A 24,706-nucleotide genomic window follows, 5' to 3' on the forward strand; every position below is an offset into this window, starting at 1 on the left:
GAAATTCGTGGCCCTCATCCAGAACCGCCGGCGAAGGCGGAATCCCGTGTCGGCAATGTCCGTGGCCACTAATGTCGTGGTTCGAAGCCACCTCGCCTTCCTGTAGAATCTCCAATGCCTCAGCCCACTTGTCGTCGGGAAGGAAGTCCAGGAGGGGTGCCATTTTTAACCAAAGTTCCCCGTCATAACACGCCACGATGGCGAGGGCGTTAGCGGCCTTGATGGTCGTTGCTGTCGACGAGATGACTCTTCGCCCCCTGGCATCCAACTTCTTCCCCTCATCGTCCTTGAGAGAGGCGGCCGCCAACGAGGATGAGCCCGAAGACTTTTTGGCCACCGCTGAAATCACAGTCTGGAGACAGCAGGGACCGTAAGCACTTGGGTGCAGAGTCCGGCAGTCTGTATTTCTTCTTGTAGCGATCCCTCTCCGTCGGAGGCGATGAAGGGTTCTTCATGAGGGACAACCCCTCGTCCAAAATGTCATCCAATAACGGGATCGAAAGTATGGTCTTCCTCTTCGCCTCCCAGCACTGGTAAAGGAAACTCTTGTTTTCTTCCGTGACGAGCTGGAACAGCTCTGAGGTCCTGGAGATCATGGTGTGGAATGAGCCAATCGTGTCGGGCCGGCAAAGATCTGGCCGCCGGAGATGTGAGATTACCCAGGCCGCCGCCGTCCGTGCCAGTTGTCACCGTGTCCGGTTCCGTGTCATCCCTCGGTGGGGGAGAGGGGGGCGAAGGGTGAAATGGCAGGAGGAGGTGAACTCTCCTTCACTTTGGTGGAGGCTCTGAAGGCCCCGGTGCCGTGGGCGGGGCAGCCGGCACAAGGGGCATTCTTGTCCGGATTTCCGAGCACAGTGTGTGCAGAGCCGTCAGAATGTCCACTGAGATATCCCCAGGAGGCTGCTGGGGTGTAGGTGAAAGGGACTGGGGCGTTTGTGTCTTAGGCTAGCCCGCTCCATAGTCACCGCCCTGCTGCTCTTCGGTCTCGTCACCCTCGTCCGGATCCCTCCCGTGGGGCCTGCTCTCGACGCATCTCCCCTCCTGGAGGACCAGGAGGCCGGTGAGCTCTTCCTCTGAAGAAATGTCTGTGCCCTGGAGGACTACCGTGCAGCCCCCCCCCTTTCTCTGTAACCAAGGGAGACTGTTTCGGCAAGATGAGTCTTCTCGATGTGCTGGAAGGAGGACTCCCTCCTGGCAGGCAGTGATACTCTCACCTTTGGCGGCCTAGGCTAGGGACGCAGCTAATACTTTGATGGAAGTGTGGGCCTGATGCACCTGGGCATTCGTGGTCTTGGCCGAGTCTGCGGCCTTCACCTTAGGGGAAGGGTCAGAGCCCTGCTCCCCCTCGGCCTTCTCCATCGAACCGGGCTGGATCTTTTCCAAAAGCTTACTAGGATGGTCCAACTTCCTCTTCTTTGAACAACTTGAGGGTTGGCTCGTGGAGGAAGGTGCTGGGGACGCTGAACTCGCCCTGGCTGCCAAGGCACCTGTCGCAACGGTGCTCCCAGAGGCAGTGGACACGCAGTGCTTAGCCTTATGTTGGGCCCCCGCGGGAGAGGCACCCTCAAAAGGTCTTAGAAGACCGCTCAGATTTCAGAAGAATCCGCAAACGGTGGAGCTTGAGGCTCGGTTGACCGAATAAAAGTAAACTCTTAGAAAATTCACAAAAATGCAGTAAAAACTCGAGAGCTACAGCACGAGGACTCAACACTTGAACATGCAGTAAAAATCTGAAGATGGCTGCCAGAGGAGGGGCTTAGGTAGAGGGCAGTCATTGGCTGGGGGCAATATGACCCAGAGACCAGTGATTGGTTGTTAGGAGAGAGACAGTTCCGAAGTGAAACAAACAGATTTATTCTTTACCGAGGATTACCAGCCTGACTGGGAATATTCATGAGCATGTGAATCCATGTCAGACCCCATGCTGGAGAACACAAAAATACTCTGAAGCAGGTAAGTACTTTTGAACCCTCCAATGCAAAGTAAATGATCCCTTTCCTGGAGGGAAGGTAAGACACAAGCAGAGGAGATCAGAGTCATTCAGGGAGCCAAGCCAGCCAATGTCAAAAAGTCGTAGGTGAGCAGAAGCACTTCTTGCAAGTAAGCAAAAGTCTTTCACAATGTTTTAGAAGTCTTTTGAAAAAGTAGAATCAAAGTAGGGTCACAAGCTGGCAGGCTTGTGAGAGGTAGAAGATGCAAGCAACTCTACAGAAGCAACCAGGACAAGTCTCAACTCAGATCAAGTAAGGTTACAACAACAAGAGGTAAGTTCCCTTAGAATGTACAGTACCTTTGGTTAGAAGAAATGCTTCCAGCTGGCTTCTATTCCTGTGTGGCTCAGTCGTGGGGACAAGAGGGAGGACCAACTTCTATTCAGCGTAACTTCGCGGATTCAGCTCCTCACGTCTTAGCAAATAGCACCACTGCGGTCTCCCCGAAACCACTCTGGACTTTCCTCGCATCTGGGGCCCAGCACTTTGTTGAGGTGGCTCAGGATTTGTCAGTCCTGCTTACTGGGAGTCTGGAGGATCTTCCACAAGCTAGAGTCCGACTTAAAAGTGATGCACTCCGTTTGGTGTTCCTCTCCCTGGCACTGCAGTTCCAGCAGCAGCGGAAGTACAGCCAGCACCGAGAAGATGTCCAAACAAGTTCTTTGGAGTTGATTGGTCCCACCAACTCAAGGGGAGAAGTTGTCCTTGCTCCTTGCAGGGCTTCTCTAGTCGAGGCAAATTCAGAGCTTCAGCACAGCAGCAGGGCTTCACCAGGCAAACCAACTGTCCAGGAGTTGCAGCAGGCATCGCTTCCAAGTTCTTCTTCAGATTCCTTCGTCCAGTGGTCGAGACTGACTCCCAAGCCAAAAGGAGTCGCCTTTTATGCAGGTTTCTCCCATTCATTCCAGCCTAGCTGTCAGTCACAGCAGGGTGGCTGTCCTTGCCGGACAGCCGTCTGGCCAATCACCTTGAGGTGCATTCCTGTAAAGAAGGGGATTAAGCATAGGGAGTTTCAGGCACCCCCATCACTTCCTGCCCCTGCCAGACATAGTGAAGCCAGAGGCGGGCTTCACTCAGGAATCCTGCCAAAGCCAAAACGAACAAAGGGACCAAACCTGGTTTGGCACGCAGTGTAAATCTCAAGGACCTTTCCAGCAAGAAACGGCAAAAGAAGAACAGGGGCTTACTGCAGCTGCGAACATAGCCCGCGGTAAAAACACACAATGGTAGTAAAAAGTAAACCACTGCCACCAGCCATTAATTGTAGAAAGGGTAACATAAAAATGCTACATGAGAAACTAGACAAAGGGAATACTAAGTAATCCCTCCAGCACCCTATGGTAACATTGGGTGGGCTGGGTCTAGAAAGTTCCAAATATAAGTAAAGTCAATTTCACTTCACTGCTCTTGGAAACCGTTTCACCAAGAGAAGGTATTTCAACCTTTGGGAAATCTAAGAGACTTCCCTGTGCCACTGCACTGAAGGTGCTTTGTGACATTGCAAAGGTGGTGCCTATGGAGTTCGTCAGACTCCAAAATCAAAACGAAACAGAAAACAGAATTAAAAGTACAAAGGCCCAAAGTTCAGCAAGAGAACTGGGGGGTCTCCAAGGTGCGAGGAATTTAGCACTAAAGTGAACATTCTCCCCAACAACGGTAGGGGCAAGCTGACGGAAAGAATGCAGCCTGTGATAAAAATAGACTATAGGTTCCACACAGTGTTTGTGTTAGAACTGCCAGCACGAAGGGACCCATCAGATGTTTGTCAAAAGCCCATTGAGGCTAAGGCTCGATGCACAACATGCAGACTTATGAAGACAAGGTTTAAAGGAAATTACAGAACCAGATCAAAACATGACTAGAATGAATGAAATAGAGAGAATGAAGGGAAAATGTTTTATATATAATATTCATAAGTAGTAAAATGAAGGAAAGCATGGGCTACAGTGCATTTTTGCATTGGCTAGCAAATGTGGCGCAGCATGGTCTGACAGAAATCACTGACAATGAAGAAAGGAAGACTTTGCAGCATCCCTAGTATGGAAGCAGGACTGTTTGGGATGGAGCCATTCCCGGATCCAGTGACAACTGCAGCAAACCAGCAGTATCTAAACCCCTGCCTGGTACCAGTTTGGGAGGAGAAAGGAACGGAAGAGGGACAGCCGACCGTTCAGGTAGCAGATTTCTTTGCTCCTATCCCCATTTCTGTTTTCCTTGTTATCCTTAAAAGATAGACTCTTGGCCTTACTTCCCTAGAGGGGTGTATTTACTCTGGTGTGAGCGTAATTAAGGGACATCCTTATAATTAGGGACACCCTTACAAACCTCATCCTACCCTAAGAATAGATTCTCTACCGTTTGTTGGTGATGGGTGGGAAACCAGCTCCACATTATACTTTGCATTTCTTACTGGAAGCCAAATGGTCTTTAACATCGTGCCACAAGTCCGATCCACAACTCCAATGGCCTGGTCAACGGATGCACACAGGTCTGTCTGGCGAAGCACTGAAGAACCTAGCGTCTTTAAATATCTTGGTGTCTAATGCAGAAGCACCGAATGTGCTCGTTAGCAAGGATTAGTTGTAAGACTTCCCTTTTCTGCAGAATTGATTCTTGGTCTTAAGCAAAATCACGTCATGGCCTCAAGTAGGACTGAATGGAAACCTGTGTGACAGAAGGCCCCACAAAGTACCAGGTTTAGGATCATTGGCAGTCGAGTACATTCGGTGAAAACCCAAGACTCACAAGGTTGTTGATAAAATGTTAGAACTAGTCAACCCGCAGCAGCCTTTGCAGCTTCAGAGAGAATCTAAAAGCAATAACAGCTATGTAACAAAATATTAGGAATAGCGAAAGGTAATCACAATATAAGGCAGGATCACAGTTTGCCTTCCAAATGAGACTAAAGAAGGAGGGCAGCAACAGGAAATCAGGGTAATATCAGATGCAACAAAAACCTGGTGCCAAAGAGGGTGGCAGCCAGACCAGAAAATGAAGCCGAGGGTTGGGCGGCCGCAATGGGCAGGGAGGGCACCAAGCTCAGCAGTGCAGAAGCTGCAGTAGGCTGCTAGAGCGCACAGACAGATGAGACGACAGGATAATAAAACAGAAGAGTAGAATACAGACAGGAATACAGTATAGCTAAAGCATTTCTTACCAGTAGGTAGGGCCTTGTTTGGCGGTTCCCCAGTGCTACCAGAAGTACCTCCTTCACGAGAGGCATCTCCCCCTGCCGCGTGATTTCCTCCTTCTTGCCGTCTCCCTGTGAAGCGGCTTGTCCAAATGAGCTGTCCACCAGCACCCGCTGACCCATTGGGAAATTCTTCACCAGGAAGACCAAGCGCCATTCGGGCAGCTGATAGATCTGTCCATTCACGATAATGAGAAGAATCATTTAAGGCCAAGAGCATAAGCAATTTCAACATCTGCATAAGAATGACTGGTCCTGTGTGTAGCGGAAGCGTCAAGTCGTATGTTAAGAATGTGGCGATTACGCTTAACAAGAGCTTTTCAAAGCCCTTTGGTGAGGTGTGTGAAGGACCCACTGTTAAAGCAGTTCTGTACAACCCTCTGTAGAGGGGAGATACAACCAACAACCTTAATCGGGGTTAACACACAGTACAGAAAAGGGAAGCCACACCCCTCTTAAAGGCAAGTAACTCGAACAGAGGGAAAAGGCTTAACATTCATGTAGCAGTAGCAGTCTGACAAAGGTACAATGCTCTATTGAAAATACCACAATGATATACTGAAAATAAATGCATTTATTATGTTGCACATATAGATCGCCATTTGGTCAAATAGGTACTCGGAACATAATGCAGTGTTAAAAAATGTATGACATGCATTACACTTACCGTAATAGCATTTCTGATGATTGTATTTATTTGTAGAGCACGCTACAGCCCAAAGGCATCGAGATGCTTTTACATGAAATTTTACGTAAAACAGGTAAACAGTGTGGCCTCCTCCACGGCCTATACCAACAAATTGATCTATAGCTGCAAAGCTTACCTCTCCACAAGCAGCTGCTTAACCCTGGCTAGAGCACTTGCTCCATCTAAGCTCGACTACTGCAACACTCTTCCTGGGCTCTTCTGAACACAACCTAAATAAAATCCAGATACTTCAGACTAACTCAGAGCAGCCCTCAACCTTCCCAGATCTCCTCTCACAGACAGAATGCCAATTGGCTATCCATCCGTGACAGAATCGCACTACGCACCCGGGCCATCACACACAAATGCCTCACAAACTCAGCTCCGAAATAGCTGGCGGACAAATTCTGCAAATGCCAACCTACACGCACTACATGATCATCTCATTCCCACAACCTGATAGTACCGAGATTCAATCTCAAAACAGACAGAGGAGCTGGCTTCTCAGCACATGCTGCAAAATGCTGGAATTCCCATCGCCTTCAGACATTGGCTGAGCAAGAAGTCTCTCCACTAAGAGACCTCACCACGTAAGCTTACCACTGCTTATTTATGATTTGCCACTCTCGTCTTTCATGACTTATGATCTGTTAATCATCTGTCTGTCATACCAAACTCTATGCCTTTGATCTCAAACCGGACCCACCTGTAACCAGGGTGTCTTTTTTATATTTGACTGTAACATGAATGTATTGCACTTCTCTGCATGTAACCGCCAAGTTTCTCAAGCGCCCAGTTACCCCAGGGTTTGGTGCGCGATACAAATAAACAAATACAAAAATAAATACGTAAGCTTGATTCAGGGTTACAATGAGAGGGTTTCTTGGTTACAAAAACATCTTCGGGACGGTTACAGCAATGATACAGGAGTGTGAAGCAAGCTTCAAATACGCATATAATACAATTTTTGAATAAAAGATGTGTCATACAGTGGCTTTGCGGAAGGCCAGATGGGAGTCAATCATCCTGAGGGGCGTGGGAAGAGCATTCCAGTGTGTATCTGCTTATCACATGCTGGCCTATAGTCCGACATCCGGTGGTAACCGCAGAGTATTGAATCTCATCTTTCGAGAATCGAAAGGGGACGTCGACATGGGCGTGCCTGTAACACTATCCCTAACGTGACGTGTAGTGTACCAAAAATCCCTCACGCGTCGCGGTCCCTCCGATTGTATTTTGTCTGGAATGAGGGAGCCTAATGACTATCGTGAGTGAATGAGTACATAAAAGAGAGAAAGTAGTAAGACGGCAATGTTCCTTCCACCCGTGCGGGGAGCTAGGGTGGACGTATATGAATATAGCAGATACAATAATCAGAAATGGTATTAAGGTAAGTAATGCAGGTCTTCTGATCCTCGTTAATCTGCTTAGAATCACATGCTGTGCTAAGACTAGCGAGCAGTGCCCAGAGTTGGAGGTGGGTTGTGAGAAGGAACAGTAGTGACAAGATGTCTTAGTAATGCCTGTCCCACCTGAGAATCAGACCTAGAATGAGTGTCTACGCAATACTGTTTTGTAAAGGTGTGTACAGAACTCCAGGTTGCTGCTTTGCAAATGGACTCTAGGGCAACATTTGCAATGAATGCTATGGACGCCCCAGTGCCTCGAGTGGAATGTGCTCTAGGCTTGAAGGGCAGTTCTCTCTTTGCACGATTGTAGCAGAGTGCAATGCAATTGACAACCCATCTAGAAATAGTGGATTTGGAGACTGCATCTCCTTCCTTTCCTGTGGCCACTGACACGAAAAACTGATTAGTCTTCCTTAGTGAACAAGTTCTTTCCATATAGAACTCGACAGCTCTGCGTACATCCAGTGTGTGCAGGGTTCTTTCTCCCAGGCTAGAGGGATTTTGAAAGAATGTTGGTAGCTCTGACTGGTTCACATGGAACTTGAAATCAATTTAGGTGCAAATCTAGGGTGAGTGTGCAAAACCACCTTGTCTTTGTGAACTGTTACTCCCCTAAGCCTAGTTAATACCACATTTAGGTCCCATCCGGGAGCTGGGTTAGAAATGGGAGGGTGAATTCTGTTGTGAAGTTGTATATGCTGAAAGTGCCGTTACGTGTACCTTTATTGAGTTGAAGACTAGGCCTGAGTCAAGTGAGTGAGTTAGGTATAGGACAATGTGAGTGGGAGAGCAGTCGATAGGGTTGATGCTCTGAGTTACACCATATGACAAACCTTTTCCATTGACTAGAATAGCAATATCTAGTGTTAGGTTTCGATGCCTCCGTGAGGATGTCCATACATCTTTGAGGGAGCTGCAGGTGTCCGACTTCTATGACCTCAGGAGCCAGGCTGCTAAGTTCAATGTCTGCGGGCATGGGTGAAGCGTCTCCCCTTTGTCTTTCGACAACATGTTGTACGGGCAAGGCAGTTTGACTGGAGGAGGTAGGGACATCTCCATCAGATGAGCGAACCAGGGTTGGCGGGCCCACATGGGGGCCACCAATATCATTGTGACTGGTTCCTGGTGCATTTTGTGCACAATCTTGTTGAGAAGGGGAGTCGGGGGGGGGGGTTTGGGTGGGTGGAGTAGGGGGGTTGAGCGTAGACAAATTTCCCTGACCATGTTATCCAGAGCCCATTCCCCTTGGATCGGTTTCTTGGGGTACCTGGAGGCATAGTCTTGGTATTGGGCTTTCTCCAGGGTCGCAAATAGATCGATCCCTGGAAACCCCCATTTGTGCGAAAACGTTGGCGATGAGGGGTCCGTGTAATCACCATTCGTACTCCCTGGGCAACAGAAAGTCTCTGCTGAGTACGTCTGCGAGAAGATGGAGTTCCCCTGGAACATGTTGTGATAATAGGAACATGTGGCGTCTGAGAACCTGCTTCCAAATGTTCTGGGACGGTTTGGACAGCCCTGGAGAATGAGTGCCTCCCTATTTGTTCAGATAGTACATGGCCGTGGTGCTGTCTGTGAGGATTAGAATAGTCTTTCTCTGTAGTTGTGTTTCAAACGCTTTCAGTGCTTTGAACACTGCCAGCAGTTCCAGCAGGTTTATGTGGTTGGACGGAATGTCTGGCGACCACACTCTGCCTGCTGTTTGCTGAAGCAGGTGGGCTCCCCACCCTGTAAGGGAGGCATTCGTAGTTAGAGTGGCTTCTACTGCGGGGGTGGTGAATGATTTCCCTTTCAGGAGGTTTTCCCTCGACCACCACCGCAGCAAGAGAACTAGGGCCGGCGAGACCACTCCTAAATCAGCCCACTGTCCGTTGGCCTGACACCACTGGTTGCTTAGCCACTCTTGCAGCAGGCATGACACCATCATTGCCAGTAGACGCATAGCCTTACATACGTTACCTCTCAACTGGCTACATAGTGAGGGATTTGAAACAGCAGGTTTTGAACCCTCTCGTTGGAGGGGAAGATGAGGCCGTCCTTTGTTCGAATTAGAGCCCCTAGGAATTGTTTGACTTGACTGGGGTCTAAGCAGGATTTCTTCTCGATGGAGAACCCCAGGCTGAAAAAAAGATCTATCATCTTCTGGGTATTTGGACAGACATGTTTCGTAGGAGTCCCCCGTTATAAACCAGTCGTCGAGTTAAGGATAAACTGGAATGGATTGCCTGCGCAGGTGTGCTGCCGCTACTGCTAGTACTTTCGTAAATACACTTGGCTCAGATGCTAAGCCGAAGGGTAGTACCTTGAACTGATAAGGTTTGTTTTTTTATCATAAACCTGAGGTACTCTGTGTGCTGGCAACATCGAAATATGAAAGTACGCATCTTTCATACCCAGAGTTGCCATTTAATCCCCCTGTGAGAGCAGAGGAATTACTTCCTGCAGGGTGAGCATGCACAATTTGTGGTTTTACAAACTTGTTCGCTGGGTGCAGGTCTAGAACAGGACGCATGGTTAGATCCTTTTTGGGTCCCAGGAAGTACACTGAAAATACCCTCCTTTACCTGCGATAGAGGTACGATCTCTTTGGCTCCTTTTTGTTCCAGTATCTCGACTTCTTGAAGTAGTATACGAAGATGTTTTATTGTTAGTCTTCGTTGACGTGGAGGTCTGTATTTTTGGGATTGGTTGAACTCTACACAGCATCCGTGGGCTATGGTTTTTAGTACCCACTGATCCGTGGTTATTCCCTCCCATGTTTTCAGGAATGAGGTCACCCGGCCCCCGACCGGAGAGGCATGGGAGGGCACCCGAATCTTTGAGTCATTTGGAGCCTGAGGCAGAAGAACCTCTGGGGGTCGGGTTCCTGCCTTTTCCCTTACAATACCCCATACCCCCAAAGGGGACATCGGCGTGGTAAGTATTGGTTCCCTGTGGAGAGTTCCAATTGTTTCCTGAAGGGTATTGTTGGCGAGTGGAGCGTTGGCCACGTAAAAACCTGTTTCCAAATCATCGCCTTGTGGAGGATCTGAGTAATTTGATCCAAACTTTAGGGTTTCATGTTCTTTTTTTCGCAGTCTCTAAGGCCTCATTGACCGCCTTCCCAAACAAGTTGGATTCCTCGTCTGGTTTGTTTATTAGACGCTTGTGTTTCAGGTTTAAACCCTGAATTACGAAGCCACGCATGTCTTATGAGGAGAATGCCTTGAGCGAGAGCTCGGAAGGCTGTCTCGGCAGAATCCATAGTGTTCTTTAAAATACTTGCCTACCTTCAGAGACTGGAAAGTAGGCGGGACCGTAGAGGTTCCGGAGCCTCTTGTAGGCCTTCTTGTATTAAAGCCCATTGCGCATCTGCGTAACTAGCCAATAGAGTAGTGTTATTGGCGACACGCGTGGACTATGCTGCTGCTATGGTAACCCTCTTACCCAGGGCATAAAGTATTTTCCTTTCCTCGTCAGGGGGAGCCTCGCCTGTTGATAAAGGGACCCCTGCTCTTTTCCTTGTGGTAGTGACTACCAAAGAATCTGGGGTGGAATGACCTGTAATATATAGAGAGTCTGATGGAGAGGGGCAGAAAAGTTTTTGCCGGTGACGGTGTAGACAGATGGAGCAAGGCGTTTTTTAATTGAATTTAGCGGAGGATATACTCAAGGCTTCTCCTCGAGTATATCCTCAACGAAGTCGGCTACAGGTGCTGTTTCTTCAGTGGCAATTATTTTGAAGTGATCAGCTGCTTTACGTAACATTACATTAAATGTCAGTTGATCATCAATAGGAGAAGGCTTTCTTTTAGGGGTATTCTGAGGAGAGTCCAAGGCCAGAATAGCTAGGTCTGGGTCTTGTGACTCTGGAGACTGCCATGGTTGAGGGTCACCCACATCTGGCTCCTCCCCCCAGCCTTCAATAGGATCATCCTCAATGGGCTCATCTCCAATGGGCTCATGTTCCTCCTCGTTATAAAAAGGATTCTCCTGTACCCTAACTGGTAGAATGTTTTCTTCAGTAAGGTCATAATTATATATGTACTCTTGCTTTTTATAATTATACATGTACTCTCACCCACCACAAAAAGAAACTGGAAAGACGTCAAAGAAAGCAACCTCTTCGAACAACTGGAGTTAACCAAACCCTCAACAACAGAACTAGAGCTAGCTAATCTAGACGGGAAAGCAGAGATATCACACAAATGGATTGCAGATACAATTGGCAAGATGGCCCCGGAAAAACCATTTACACCATCCAAAAAGAGAGCAATGGCCAAGTGGTTTACCCCATTATTAAGCAACATGAAAAAGGAAAACAGAAAGATGGCACTTGAATGGAGAAAACATTACAACCAAGACAAAAAAAAACACTGTTCCAGAAGCAAATCCATGCATACAAGACACATTAGCCATGACACCCTAACCAAAAGACTAGAAGACACAGGCATAACCGACAGCGCTACGCTGGACTAAATCATTCCTAGAAGACAGAACAGAAACCGTTTGGATTAAACCCTTCAAATCCACCCCACGAGTTAATGACTGTGGCGTGCCACAAGGAACCTATCACCACTGTACTTCAACATCTACCAAACCCCAGTTATTAGAATCTTCAAGAAACACAAGATCACATGCTACAACTACGCAGACGATACTCAAATCTACAAAATCAAAGACACCCAAGCCGATCTTTCTAACCTAACCGACTGTCTAAAGGAAATCTACAACTGGATGAATACCAACAACCTGAAAATCCACCCAGGAAAAACAGAAATCATGATCATATCCAAAGACCAAGAGAAAGAAACCGCCATCCCGTGGCCAACGGAAATGGGAATCGCACCATCACCATCTAAGGTAGTAAAAAATCTGCGAGTCCTGATGAACACCTTAGAGCCGCAAATAAACGCAACAGTCAAGAAATGCTTCTTCCTCCTCCACACGGCAAGAAAAATACTACCTTTCATCTCCTTCACACACAAAACACTCACTATCGTCGGCCTCATCATGTCACGTATCGACTATGCAAACAGCCTCTACCTAGGAATGACAATGCATTACTTACTGTAAAAGCATTTCTGATGGTTGTATCTGCTTAGATTCACATGCTGTGCATAGGTCCGACATCCAGTGGTCACTGCAGAGTATTGCATTTTGTTTTTCGTAGTCGAAAAGGGGACGTCGACAAGGCGTGTCTGTAACACTATCCCTATTGTGACGTGCGTTGTACCCACAATCCCTCACGCGTCGAGGTCCCTCTGTTTGTATTTTTTCTGCCCTGAGGGAGCCTTCTATACGTGAGCGAGTACAGAAAAGAGAGAGATGTAGAAAGATGTCTATGTTCCTTCCATCCGAGCAGGGAGGAAGGGTGGGCGCATGTGAATCTAAGCAGATAGAACCATCAGAAATGCTTTTACGGTAAGTAATGCATTGTCTTCTGATGTTTGTTAATCTGCTTAGAATCACATGCTGTGCATAGACTAGCGAGCAGTACCCGGAGTTGGCGGTGGGTTATGATGAGAAGGAACAGTAGAGAAAAGAGGTCTTAATACTGCCTGTCCCACCTGGGAGTCAGATCTAGAGTGTGCATCTAGACAGTAGTGTTTTGTAAAGGTGTGCACAGAACTCCAGGTAGCCGCTTTGAATGCTATGGATGCCCCAGTGCCTCGAGTAGAATGTGCTCTTGGCTTGAAGGGTAGTTCTCTCTTAGCAAGAGAGAAACAGAGAGTGATGCATTGAACAATCCATCTAGATATAGTGAACTTTGAGATTGCATCTCCCTCTCTTCCTGCTGCCACCGAGACAAAGAACTGATTAGTCTTTCTCAGTGGCCTGGTTCTTTCCATGTAGAACATGACAGCTCTACGTACATCCAGTGTATGCAGACTTTTTTCTCCCAAGTTGGAAGGGTTTTGAAAGAACGTTGGTAGTTCTATTGACTGGTTTACATGGAATTTCGAGATGAATTTCGGTGCAAACCTTGGGTGTGTGTGCGTAGAACCATCTTTGTGAAGAGCTGTAGTTCACTTACTCTCCTAATGGAGGTGATAGCTATTAGGAAAGCAGTCTTAAGAGTGAGGTCCTTAAGAGTTGCCTTGTGCATGGGTTCAAATGGCGAGCCCATGAGTCTGGAAAGTACCACATTTAAGTCCCATCCGGGAGCTGGGTTAGCTATCGGAGGGTGTATTCTCTTTACCCCCCTCCATGAAGGCCTTGATAACTGGGATCTTCCACCACAACAATAAGTTGGGAAGTGGTGTATGCAGAAAGTGCCACCAGGTGGACACTAGACCTGAATCCAATAAATGGGTCAAGTACAGAACAATATGTGTGGGAGAGCATTCAACCGGGTTGATGCTCTTTCCTCTACACCAGATGACAAATCTTCTCCACTTGCTAGAATAGCAGTGGCGAGTATTAGGTTTTCTGGCTTCCCTGAGGATGTCCATACATCTCTGCGGGAGTTGTAGATGTCCAAATTCTATGATCTCAGGAGCCAGGCTGCTAGGTTCATGGTCTGAGGGCATGGATGAAGTGTCCTGCCCTTGTCCCGTGACAGCATGTTGTACGGGCAGGGAAGTTTCATTGGGGGAGATAGGGACATCTCCATCAAGTGAGCGAACCATGGCTGCCGGGCCCACATATCAGGGCCACTAGTATCATGGTAACTTGTTCCTGGTGCATCTTGTGCACAATTTTGTTGAGAAGGGGAGTCGGGGGAAAGGCGTAAACAAATTTCCCTGACCATTGAATCGACAGACTGTTCCCCTTGGACTGGTTCTGGGGGTACCTGGAGGCGTAACTTTGGCATTGTGAGTTCTCCAGAGTTGCGAACAGGTCTATTTCCCCATTGTTTGAAGACGTCTAAGACGATGTCTTCGTGCAATCGCCATTTGTACTCTTCGGGCAGGGGGAAGTCTCTGCTGAGTTCGTCTGCTAGCAGATTGAATACCCTGGTACGTGTTGTGACAGTAGGAACATGTGTCTGAGAGCCCACTTCCATATATTCTGGGACAGCTTGGACAGTCCTGGAGAGTGGGTGGCCCCCTGCTTGTTGATGTAGTACATGGCTGTAGTGCTGTCTGTAAGGACCATCACTGTCTTCCCTTGTAGGTGTTCTTGGAAGGCCTTTAGTGCTTTGAAAACCGCCAGTAGCTCCAGTAGGTTTATGTGCTTGGATGCTACGCTCGGAGTCCACACTCCGCGAGCAGTCTGATGGGATAGGTGAGCCCCCCCCATCCTGTGAGGGATGCGTCAGTGGTTAGAGTGGCCTCCACCGTGGGTGTGGCAAAGGGTTTCCCTATTATCAGGTTTTCCTTTGTCCACCACCGTAGCGAGAGAACCAAGGCCTGCGAGACCACCACTAGATCGTCCCATTGTCCGCTGGCCTGACACCACTGGCTGTTGAGCCACTCTTGCATTGGGCGCATGCGCAGGCGCGCGTGAGGTACCAAATAAATACACAACGCCATCATTCCTAGCAATCGCATCGCTTTGCGCACCGTCACCTCTCAACCAGCCACATATTGAGGGATCTGAAACCGCATATTTTGGACCCTCTCGTTGGAGGGGAAGACGAGGCCGTCCTTTGTTCGAATTAGAGCCCCTATGAATTGTTTGACTTGGCTGGGGTCTAAGCTGGACTTCTTCTCGTTGATGGAGAAGCCCAGTTGGAACAAAAGGTCTACAGTCTTTTGGGTGTTTGAGAAGCATGTCTCGCAAGAATCCCCTGTTATGAGCCAGTCGTCGAGGTAAGGGTATACTGGGATGGATAATCTGCGCAGATGGGCAGCTGCCACTGCCAGTACTTTCGTGAATACCCTTGGTGCAGATGCTATGCCGAAGGGTAGCACTCTGAACTGGTAGTGTTGCCCTCTATCATAAACCTGAGGTATTTTCTGTGCGCTGGCAACATTAAAATATGAAAGTATGCATCTTTCATGTCCAGTGTTGTCATGTAATCTCCCTGTGATAGCAGTGGGATCACTTCCTGTAAGGTCACCATACAAAACTTTTGGGGTTTGACAAACTTGTTCGCTGGGCGCAGATCTAATACAGGGCGCATGGTTAGATCCTTTTTGGGTACAAGGAAGTACACTGAATAAATACCTTCCGTTACCTGAGATAGAGGCACAACCTCTATGGCTCCTTTTTCCAGCAGTTGGTCCACTTCTTGGAGAAGGATGGCGAGGTGTTCTGATGTCATGCGGCGTACCCTCGGGGGTCTGTATGTTGGGGAACTGTTGAACTCTATACAGTAGCCGCGGGCTACGGTGGAAAGTACCCAGCGGTCTGATGTTATTCCCTCCCATGCTGGAAGAAAGGATGTTAACCAGCCCCCGACTGGCGTTGCATGGGAGGGGACGCAAATCTTCACGTCACTTGGTGGTGTTGGTGGATTGGGAGCCTCTGGGAGTGGAACCCCGGACTCTCTTTGCCACGGCGTTGACCCCTCTGATTGTACTGGCCACTATTACCTTGTAAGTTGCTGGCAGAATACTGTTGTTGGTTTTGTTGCGGGCGTTGTCCACGAAAAAAGCGCTTATTACCAAATCCCCGCCTGTTAGGGGGTTTTGAAATTTGGTCTAAGGTCTTTATTGTGTCAAATTCTTTCTTCACGTTCTCCAGCACATCATCCACTGCTCTCCCAAAGAGTTTGGACTCCTCTATGGGCTTATTAATAAGGGACGCTTGTGTTTCCGCCTTAAATCCGGAATTGCGAAGCCAGACGTGACGCTTCAGCAAAATTCCTTGTACCAAAGTGCGGCCAGCCGTCTCGGCTGCATCGAGGGTATTCTTGACGATGCTTTGGTTGACCAGAGAGCCCTCGTTAACTGTAGCCAGCAAACGAGTCCTTAGGGGTTCGGGAACTTCTTCGATGTCCTGTTTGAGCTTTGCCCATTGAGCATCAGCGTAGCTTGCCAATAGGGTATTATTATTGGCAATTCTGGTAGAGAATGCTGCAGAGGTGGTGATTCTCTTGGCTAGGACATAGAGCTTCTTCCCCTCTTTATCTGGGGGTGCCTCGCTGGTAGATAGTGGGACTCCTGCCCTTTTCCTGGAGTTGGTCACGACCAGGGAGTCCGGGATTGAGTGACCCTTAATATATAATGGGTCTGATTGAGAGGGAGAGAACAGTTTCTCAATCCTCGGATTGACCCCTCTCACCAATGCAGGAGTGGAAAGAGAAGGGGTAATACGTCTCTTAACTGAGGCGAGGATGGGGATAATTTGGCTAGTGGGGGGTTTTTCCTTGATAATCCTCTCCACAAAACCGGTGTCTGGGGTGACCTCCCTAGTTTCAATTTCAAAATGTGCTGCTGCCTTCTTCAACAGTGCATTGAAGGTGGGTTGATCATCAACAGGTGAAGGATTCCTGACTGGTGTAGTTTCAGTAGACCTGATGACTATACTGCTACCGCCTGTGTCTATCGACCTAGCTGGTGACTGCCAGGGATTTGGGTCGCCCTCGCTTGTGTCCTCCTGGAATCCCTCCTCACCTAGGTTAGTGTCCTCGTGAAAACCTTCCTCTTCTTGTTGGTCTTCAACATAGGTGAACTCATCTTCCTCCTGGATGAAGGGGTCTTCCTCAGTGAGATTGTAAGAGTATATGTCCTCCTATATGGGGTTATAAAACATCTGGTATTTAGCCCTTGGACTCTCCAGGGGTGCCTCCCTTGGTCTCTTGGGTGCCCTGTCTTCTGGGAGGACATGAACCTGTCCAGTTTATCCATTCAGGTCTGGAACCTTTCAAAGGTCCACTGACGTCGGCCAGGACGGTCTGGGAATGAAAAAGGAGTTTCTTCCTCCTGTAGTTGTCTGGTTCTATCCCATAACGTCGAAGAAAGTGAGCCTTCACCTTCTGAGTAGCCTTCTCGCTGGCTAGGGCCTTCCGTCGGCGTAGGGAACTGGCCTGATCTGGCTTTCGGCTATCTTTGGCCTTGTGCGCGGTTTTCAGCGTCTCACTTGGCGTACGTCTCTGGCCGTCCTTAGATGCTATGCGCGCGAGGCTTTCGGCGATCATTCTCTCTTCCGAGGGATTGGTCGCTGTCGCGCTATGTAACGTCGAGTCCTTGCTGGCCACGTGAGAACTCTTAGGATGCGCGTCGCCGGAGGTTTTGGTGTTAGCGCCCTTATTTTTAGAATGCCCAGTCGCCTGTCGCGGAGGCGGTGGCGGGGAGGGCTGACGACCCTTACGGTCGGCAGAAGACGCCGGTGGGCCCGGCGTCCCCGTTGGCGCTATGGCTGTCTTCGTCTTCGACGAATGCATGCCGGGGGGTATGCGCTTTGGTGTTTTTCCGTGTGCGTCCTTGTCGCCGGGGTGTTCATCCCCATAAGCTGGGCGTGAGCCGGGCTGGTCGGGGCTGGGGACGGACGACGAGGAGCGTGAACGCTCCTTTAAGAGGTCTACAGCCTCCGTTACGGGGGCCGTGTAGTCACTGTCCTCGTCACACTCGGCGGCAGCGGGCGAGGAGTCAGGCCTAGACATGGCATAGACCGCCCACCTTTTGACCCTGCGGTCTTTTAGAGTTTTGGGCTTTAGTAATTTACAGGCCGCACAGCCGTCCTCCTGGTGATCGAGGGGTAAGCAACGGTTGCACCATTTGTGCTTATCCTTCCAGGTATATTTATCCTTGCAAAGCGGGCAAAACCTAAATGGCGTCCTCTCCATAGCGGAGGGCAAGAAGTGTGACTACGACCTCGAAAGAGAGGGAGGGGAAAGAGAAAGGCATTCTTAAAGAGAAGAAAGAAAAACCACAAAATCCCACTCTCCCTATTGTGTATGGCCGGCGAGGCCAGGCCACGTGTTCGGCAGCGCCGAAGGATCCCCTCCGCTCGTCCTTCCATCGAAGATCTTGCTCGGCGGAGAATCGAGGGAGGGATCTACGTTATTGATATTAATGACAAACGACCAAAGGTCGAAGAAACTATTTTGCAATGTCTCTCTAGGAGCTCTGCATAAAGGCGATCAGTAGCTGGGTGGAAAAAAACAATCTGAGGGACCTCGACGCGTGAGGGATTGTGGGTACAACGCACGTCACTATAGGGCTAGTGTTACAGACACGCCTTGTCGACGTCCCCTTTTCGACTACGAAAAACAAAATGCAATACTCCGCAGTGACCACTGGATGTCGGACCTATGCACAGCATGTGATTCTAAGCAGATTAGCAAACATCAGAAACCAGAATACCTACTAAAGAAGCTACAACATATCCAAAACACAGCAGCCAGAGTACTCCTCAAACTATCCAGAAGAGACCACATCACCCCTGCCCTAAAAACACTACACTGGCTCCCAGTAAAACAACGGATCACCTTCAAAACAATGTGCATAACGCACAGGGCAATCTGCGGACAAGGAACAGAATTCCTGCAAACGAAAATGATCTACAAGCCAACGAGACCCCTCAGATCGACTAACGAAATCCGCCTGGAACTAAACCCTTACATCAAGAAAAAATTTGGGACGCACCGCCTTCTACCACTTAGCCGCAAAAACCTGGAACAGCATCCCAAAAGAAATAAGGAACACCAAAGATCACCTTAAATTCAGAAAATTACTAAAAACCTGGCTCTTCGATACCAGAGACTAAAACCAAATCAGCAGTAAGACAAACGACAAAACCGGAAAGGACACTGACAAGCCCCAGAACCGACTGATAAGCACTCAGGGAACCAGGAGTGGTGACGCCAGACAGATTGGTACACATGCGAGACCCACGGGGACGGAGGCACCAACCACAGCCAATTCTTACCATCCCCAACCGCCGTATAGCTACAACTAGGTACCACTGGATTGAGGAACTAGCGAGATACCACCAATCACCGCACTAAGATATGGACACTGGCAGGTGCACTGGCCATGTGGGTGGGGGTGGGGAGCATGCAACGCTGTTGACAGAACGGGCGGAAGAGGCAGTGAGATGCTCAAGGGGCCTCGTATACAAAACGAGCACAAACCTCCAGAGGCACATGATGCCCAAGCACCCCATCGAGCAAGATTACGCAAGCACAACTGGTCAACCAGGATATAGATGCCAACTAACCGAGACCACTAACAAGTTCCTACTCCGCATACACCTCTCAAACTCTAAACCAAACACAACCACAAACCTCCAGCACAACAAACCGCACAAACTTCACCACACTGCAACAACAAAACAAATGCACATAGACCCGCACATCAGTACACGACGCCTACCGGCCGCATACACCCCAGGCCCAGCCAACGGACCAACTGGGCTGAGGCTGCCAACAGTACATCACTGCTCTCTTGCACTTTTCCAACCTCCACCCACTAACTCACCCGCCCACCCTCCCTCCCTCTTTCAGAGACGCCAGAGCGCCAGGGGACCTCTCCGGTGGTGATAGTGCGCGGTACAAATGTCCTTTAACATTAACATTGTAAAGAGGGGTCAAAAAGCCTTGGGAATTTAGACCTAGAGTTAACAGGGCTTTCATCCCTTGGCTTGCGAGGTGTAGGTTGTTCTGCCCATGAAACAAACTTGTCCAGCCTCTCCATGCAGTCCTCAAAGTTTTCCCTAATCCAGACTGATTATCTAGAGCGGTCTAGAGGTGGATAGGTGTCTCTCTCAGTCTTCTGTCGAAAAAGTGTCCCCAGCACCCTCTTCCATCGTAAAACGTAGAGCTCTGTGCTTTGACGTCAAAGAAAGTCACTCCTCTCCCTCAGAGAAATCCTCTGGCGGGGCCGACGAAGGTGAGGTATCCCTGTGCCCTTCCCTCGACTTCTGAACACTACCCTAGATCTCGGCAGATGTTTGGGTCTTTCGGAGACTTTGAGAGTCGCTAGCCTGCCATTTCTGAGAATCAGCGGCTACAGTCCTTACCAGGCCAACCTCGACGTCCTCACCCGTTGGGAGGCGTGCAGGTACTTCTGGCAGTTGTAAGGGAGTCTGTTTCGGCAGAATCGAGGCTTTGCCTTTATTGGCCACCTTGGCAGTGCCATAACCTTCGGCGGTGGTAAGGCCTTATCTTTCTTATGCTTGTCATCGCCGTACGCCTTCCCATGATGCGTGTCGACGGAACCATGTGTTTTGGAGGTAGCGGCCTTCGTCTTGGACTGCCTTGTCAGTCGCGCATGCGGCTGTGGAGAGGGCTGCCAAACTAGTCGATCGGCAGGCATCACCGGAAATACCGCTGTACCCGTTGGCACCAAAGTCTTTTTCGACGTAGTCGAAATAATACTAGGGGTTGTGTGCTTGGTGTCATGCACGTGTCTGTCTTTGTCGCCGGGGTGAGACTTCCCCATAGCAGGGTTTACGCCGTGCTCATCGGGGCTGGGGACACACGATACAGAATGTGAGCGTTCCGTTGAAAGGTCAACAACCTCTGGTTCTGAGACCCAATAGTCACTCTCACCGTCGTCACATTCGGTGGCAGCGGCAGTGGGAGAAATATGGGACATACTGTAGGCCACCCACCGTTTTACTCTACGCTCCCTCAAAGTCTTAGGGCGGAGGAGCTTACAGGTCGCACACCTTTCCTCTTTACGATTGAGCGGGAAGCACCGGTTACACCGTCTGTACTTGTCCTTCCACGGAAATTTACCCTTACAAATAGGGCAAAATCTAAATGGAGTCCTCTCCATAGCTGAGGTTATACAGAGTGACTAAGACCAACTGGGAAAGAGGGAAGAAAGGGAAAGACATTTTCAGTTTAAAAAGAAATGCCCACTCGACCCCAATCTCCCTACTGTATAGGCCGGCAAAGCCAACATGATCACCTTCTGTCGAATCTCACAGGTCTTCGGCAGAAACTGGAACAGCCGTCGAGACAAGGGACATAAGGGGCGAATAATTCAACAAAAGGCCGTTGGACAATAGCAATGTTCTTTACGCACTCCGCATAAGGACGACCAGTTATCTGGGCGGGGAAAAAACAATCTGAGGGACCTCAACGCGTGAGGGATCTTGGGTACACTACACGTCACGTAGGGATAGTATTACAGGCACGCCCATATCGACGTCCCCTTTCGATTCTCGAAAGACGGGATGCAATACTATGCGGTTACCACTGGATGTCAGACTATGCACAGCATGTGATTCTAAGCAGATTGACAAACATCAGAACTGGTATTTTCCACCACAACGCCGTCTGTTGTGACTTAGTATAGACTGAGAGAGCAGCTAAGTAAACCTTCAGGGAATTAAAAACCAGGCCTGAGTCTAGTAGGTGAGTCCGGTGCAATACAATGTGAGCAGCAGAACAGTCAATGGGATTGACGCCGTTGGAATTACATCAGATAACAAAGCGCTTCCATTTACTGGAGTAGCAATATCGGGTGTTTGGTGTCCTTGTCTCCCTAAGTATGTCCATGCATCGCTGGGGGAGTTGTAGGTGCCCGACCTCTATGACCTCATGAGACAGGCCGCTAAATTCAGGGTTTGCAGACATGGGTGAAGAGTCTCCCCCTTTTACTGAGACAACATATTGTACAGGCAAGGCAGTTTCATTGGAGGAGATAGGCACATCTCCATCAGGTGAGAGAACCATGGTTGGCGGGCCCACATGGGTGCCACCAATATCATGGTGACTGGTTCCTGGTGCGCTATCTTGTTGAGTAGGGGAGTTGGGGGCAGGGGGGAAGGGGGGGGGGGGGTGTTGGAAGCGACCATGACCATGTTATCGAGAGACGGTCTCCCCTTGGATCGGTTCTGGGGGTACCTGGAGGCGTAATATTGTCATTGAGCGTTCTCCAGGATTGCAAACAAGTCGATCTCTGGGAACCCCCATTGTGCGAAAACGTTGGAGACGATGTCTTTGTGTAATCGACATTCATACTACAAGGGCAGCGGGAAGTCTCTGGTGAACACGTCCGCCAGAAGATTGAGTTCCCTTGGACAACAGGAACATCCTATGCCTGAGAGCACATTTGCAAATGTTTTGGGACAGCTTGGATAACCCTGGAGAGAGTGAGTGACTGTGTATTTTGAAGAATGTGCCAATTCCCTTCACCTTAGAGACCCCCCCAGCAACTTTGCTGGACTTTGAGGACTATTTTTTTTTTACCTGGAGAGAGTTTGATCCTTTTTCCCCATGCTCTCATGTATTTTGATATTTACATATGTGTTTTACCTCTGTTTTCTTTGGTTATGGAGTCTAACCAACTCCATAGGCATCAACATTTGCAATTGTGTCACAAAGCACCTTCAGTGGGATAAACTACTGTTTCCCAGAGTAAGAAAAGTGAAATTGACTTTACTAGTCTTTTAAATTCCTAGACCCAGCACACCCTATCTTACAATAGAGTGCTGGAGGGGTTACTTAGTATCCCTTGAGTCTAGATACTCATGTAGTAGCCAAATGCTACCCTTTCCTCTCAGAATGGCTGGTGGCAGTGGTTTTACAACAAACGACCATGATTTTTTCCCGACCACAAACTATTTGTAGCTCTGGTAACATTAAATCGCGAGAGTCATGTTTTTCAAGATGGCGCCCAGCCATCATTGCTATAAACAGGTTGCATCTTTTTTTGCCATTTCCTTGTGGTAAGGTCCTTCTAGATTTTTTCTCTGCGGTTTGGTCTCTTTGATCATTCGCCTTTGGCGGGCTTCAGGAGTGAAGACCACCTTAGCCTCCAGAGTGTCTAGGGTAGGCAGGAAGTGAGGGAGGGGCCCGAAACTCCCTGTGCTTTGTCTCCTAGGAGACCCAAATGCACTCTGGGATGATTGACTGGCAAGGACAGCCACCCTGCTGCGTGAGTGGCAGCTAGGCTGGAGTGAATGGGAGAGAACTGAATAAAAGGCGAGTCTCTTGGCTTGGAAGGCAGAGTCAACCTCTGGAACGAAAGAACGGAAGACTAGCTGGAAGAGGACGGCTGCTGCAAATACTGGACCGTTGGTTTGCCCGGTGGAGCCCTCCTGCAGGTCCAAATCACCAAATTCATCTCGATAGAGAAGCCCCTTCAAGGACGACTTCTTCCTTTGAGATGGTAGGACCAATCAACTCGTAAACCACCATGACACCATTCTCGGAGCTGGTTCTACTTTCCTGAGCGTGCTGCAGGAAACCAATATACCTTCAACTATCCCTCCATAAATACCTCCCCTCTCGAGCCCTTCGCTCCTCTACTTCTAACTCCCTCAGGGTTAGTCGTTTTGCAAAAAACGAGCTGGGGGTAGATCCCGGTCTTCGGCTGGTGCCTCCCTTTGGAACAGCCTCCCGGCCACCTTGAAAATTGAGGAAAAACATCTTTGGTTCCAGAAACTTCTCAAGACCTTACTCTTTACCTCTGCCTTTGCCCCCCTTCTCCCCTGTTGATCTGTTTCCTCTCATGGCATTGTGCACCTGGCCACCCTCTGTTCTTTCGGGCCCAGGTATCTGCTCACCCTGCCACCCTCCTGCACTGCCTCCAGGCCACCATATGCACTAGGGATCTGTATCTGTACCCATACAGTCCCCCTCCCACGTTTCATCTGCATTTATCAGATATAACTTTCTGACTAACTTTCACCTGCCACTTGCTGGCTGCACTACAATGGTTTAAAGCCCTTATTTATTATTTATTCTATTTAATATTTATTTGTTTTTCTCTCCTCTGCTTCGCACTTTTCCCCCATTTTCCTTTCCCATGCACTTGCACTTTCTTAAATGTCACTGGGCCTAGTAAGATCGCCGTTTTTTTTCTGTTTTTTCTCTCCCTTGTTCCCCTCCTTTTTTGCCTGGTCGCGCTCTGAAACACTAGTGTACGAGCGCAATATAAATAAAATATATCATTTCATTTCATAATAGCCAGGGAGAAGGACACCAGTTTGAATGCTTGAAGACAGCTACCGGAATCGAAGAATTGCCAGTTTGCCAGCTTTGTGACCAGTTAGGGATGTAACAGTATAATGGTATACTGTTCGATACCGTGAACAACATAATTGAACAATAATAACCGTCACATTGTTTATACCGTTAAGTGTGCTTTTCAATCTGATTTGGAAAGGCTGCAGTAAGCAAATGCTGCGCAGTCTTGATCTTGCACGGTTGGATGTGCCATCTGCCAAGGGGGCCTTGTTTTGCAGACAAGAGCATAGGGAAAGTGAGGCCACATTAGTAAATGCAGCTTTGCTGCTGTGACCACTCTTTCTCTGTGATCAGTAGTGTCGGGTCAAAGATCAGCTTCCCAGTGCCTGAACGTTTGCGTTCTCCATGCAAAGCTGGTAATGTTGAGCTGACTGGCTCTATAAGCATACCGGAGACTCCAATTCATAGACTCCACCAGACCTGGATTTCATGGGCGAACTAGAACAAAGTATTTTTGTTTCAGGCATTATTTATTTGAAAGGCAGCACCCAGATTTTAAACGTTTTCACATGCTGCTCCGCGCTACAGGTCAGATTTTCTATGGTGATTTGCAATTAGCAAGACCACAGGGACATCATGAGGGTGAGCTGAGGGCCTGAACTGAAAGGGAGCATTTTATTTTTCCTTTTG

At 48.8% G+C, this 24,706-nt stretch overlaps 1 protein-coding gene across 4 annotated transcripts in view; it reads right to left on the minus strand.

Annotated features, from left to right (window-relative positions):
* Positions 1-24,706, minus strand: part of CPSF1 (cleavage and polyadenylation specific factor 1) — a 777,662-nt gene that overhangs the window by 358,910 nt on the left and 394,046 nt on the right. For all 4 annotated transcript variants that reach the window (XM_069621953.1, XM_069621950.1, XM_069621951.1 and 1 more), the window contains exon 23: positions 5,149-5,355. In XM_069621953.1, the coding sequence (XP_069478054.1) occupies positions 5,149-5,355 (207 nt within the window). The remainder of the gene's footprint in view (positions 1-5,148; positions 5,356-24,706) is intronic.

This window comes from Ambystoma mexicanum, chromosome 5q (assembly GCF_040938575.1).
Source record: "Ambystoma mexicanum isolate Mex_15411 chromosome 5q, UKY_AmexF1_1, whole genome shotgun sequence".
Taxonomy (NCBI): domain Eukaryota; kingdom Metazoa; phylum Chordata; class Amphibia; order Caudata; family Ambystomatidae; genus Ambystoma; species Ambystoma mexicanum.